We start from the raw sequence: 1371 nt of genomic DNA on the forward strand, positions 1-1371 counted from the left end.
ACAAGTAAAAACTCAATTAAAATCAATTTATTAAAATTAAATTAAGTTTCACAGTATTAAATATATAAAAATATATAGTTTTAGGGAAAAGAACCAAGGTTCATGAACTCATCGATGAAAATCCATTGTCACATAGAAAAATTAATAATTAAAAGCACAATAAATGAGTATAATATAATACAAAGTAAATATCTTTTCCCTAAAACTATATATACATATATATATATATATAATAATAATATAAATGATATGTAAATATATGCATATATCCATACATATATCCATATACCTATATCTATATGTATACATACATGCATATATGGGTACAGGACATCAAAAAAACGTTAAACACAATGAGAAACGTAAATAGCACCATTTGAGCGTGATCATTACCAGCGTCGCCTTACTGGCACTTGTGCTGGTGGCAATGTTAGAAAATCGTTCGAGCGGGGTCGTTGCCAGTGCCCCTGGACTGGCTCCTGTGCAAGTGGCACGTAAAATACACCATTTTGAGCATGGTCGTTGCCAATACCGTGCGACTGGCCCTCATGCTGGTGGCACGTAAAAGCACTCACTACATTCTCAGAGTGGTTGGCATTAGGAAGGGCATCCAGCTGTAGAAACTCTGCCAGATCAGATTGGAGCCTCGTGTAGCTATCTGGCTCACCGGTCTTCAGTGAAATCGTCCAACCCATGCTAACATGGAAAGCGGACGTTAAACAATGATGATGATGATGTACAAAACAAAAAAAGAGTTCAAATCTACGTACCCTTGCTAGCCGTTCGCCATCCTCTCGTCGGACGATCTTGTCCCCGGACATGTCAGCTTTGTTGCCTAGCAACATGATGACTACATCCTCCTGTGCATATTCATTAATCTCCGTCAGCCATGCCTAGAGACGTGAGTAGGTTGATGGTGGTGGTGGTGGTGGTGAAAGAAATAGAAACAGAGAGGCAATGCATTAACAATGACAGATTTCTTGAGCATGAATGAAGATAAAACGTTTAATATACGTAACTTAAAGGCAGTGAGTTGGTAGAATTGTTATCATAGGTGTAGGAGTCGCTGTGTGGCAAGTAGCTTGCTTACCAACCACAAGGTTTTGGGTTCACTCCTACTGCGTGGCACTTTGGGCACGTGTCTTCTACTATAGCCTTGGGCCAACCAAAGCCTTCTACACATCTTTTGTGTACAAATGTACATTAATTTATATATATATATATATATATATATATACATACATACATATATACATACATATATATGTATATACATATATATATGCATACATACATAAATATATATATATACACACATACATATAAATATATGTATATATATGTACATATATATATATATATATATATATA

At 35.7% G+C, this 1371-nt stretch overlaps 1 protein-coding gene across 1 annotated transcript in view; it reads right to left on the reverse strand.

Annotated features, from left to right (window-relative positions):
* LOC106871542 (ras-related protein Rab-37-like) overlaps nt 1–1371 on the reverse strand; it is a 51747-nt gene that overhangs the window by 2927 nt on the left and 47449 nt on the right. The window contains 1 exon segment of the mRNA XM_014918044.2: nt 771–916. Coding sequence (XP_014773530.2) covers nt 771–916 — 146 coding nt within the window.

Source organism: Octopus bimaculoides, chromosome 29 (genome assembly GCF_001194135.2).
Source record: "Octopus bimaculoides isolate UCB-OBI-ISO-001 chromosome 29, ASM119413v2, whole genome shotgun sequence".
Taxonomy (NCBI): Eukaryota; Metazoa; Mollusca; class Cephalopoda; order Octopoda; family Octopodidae; genus Octopus; species Octopus bimaculoides.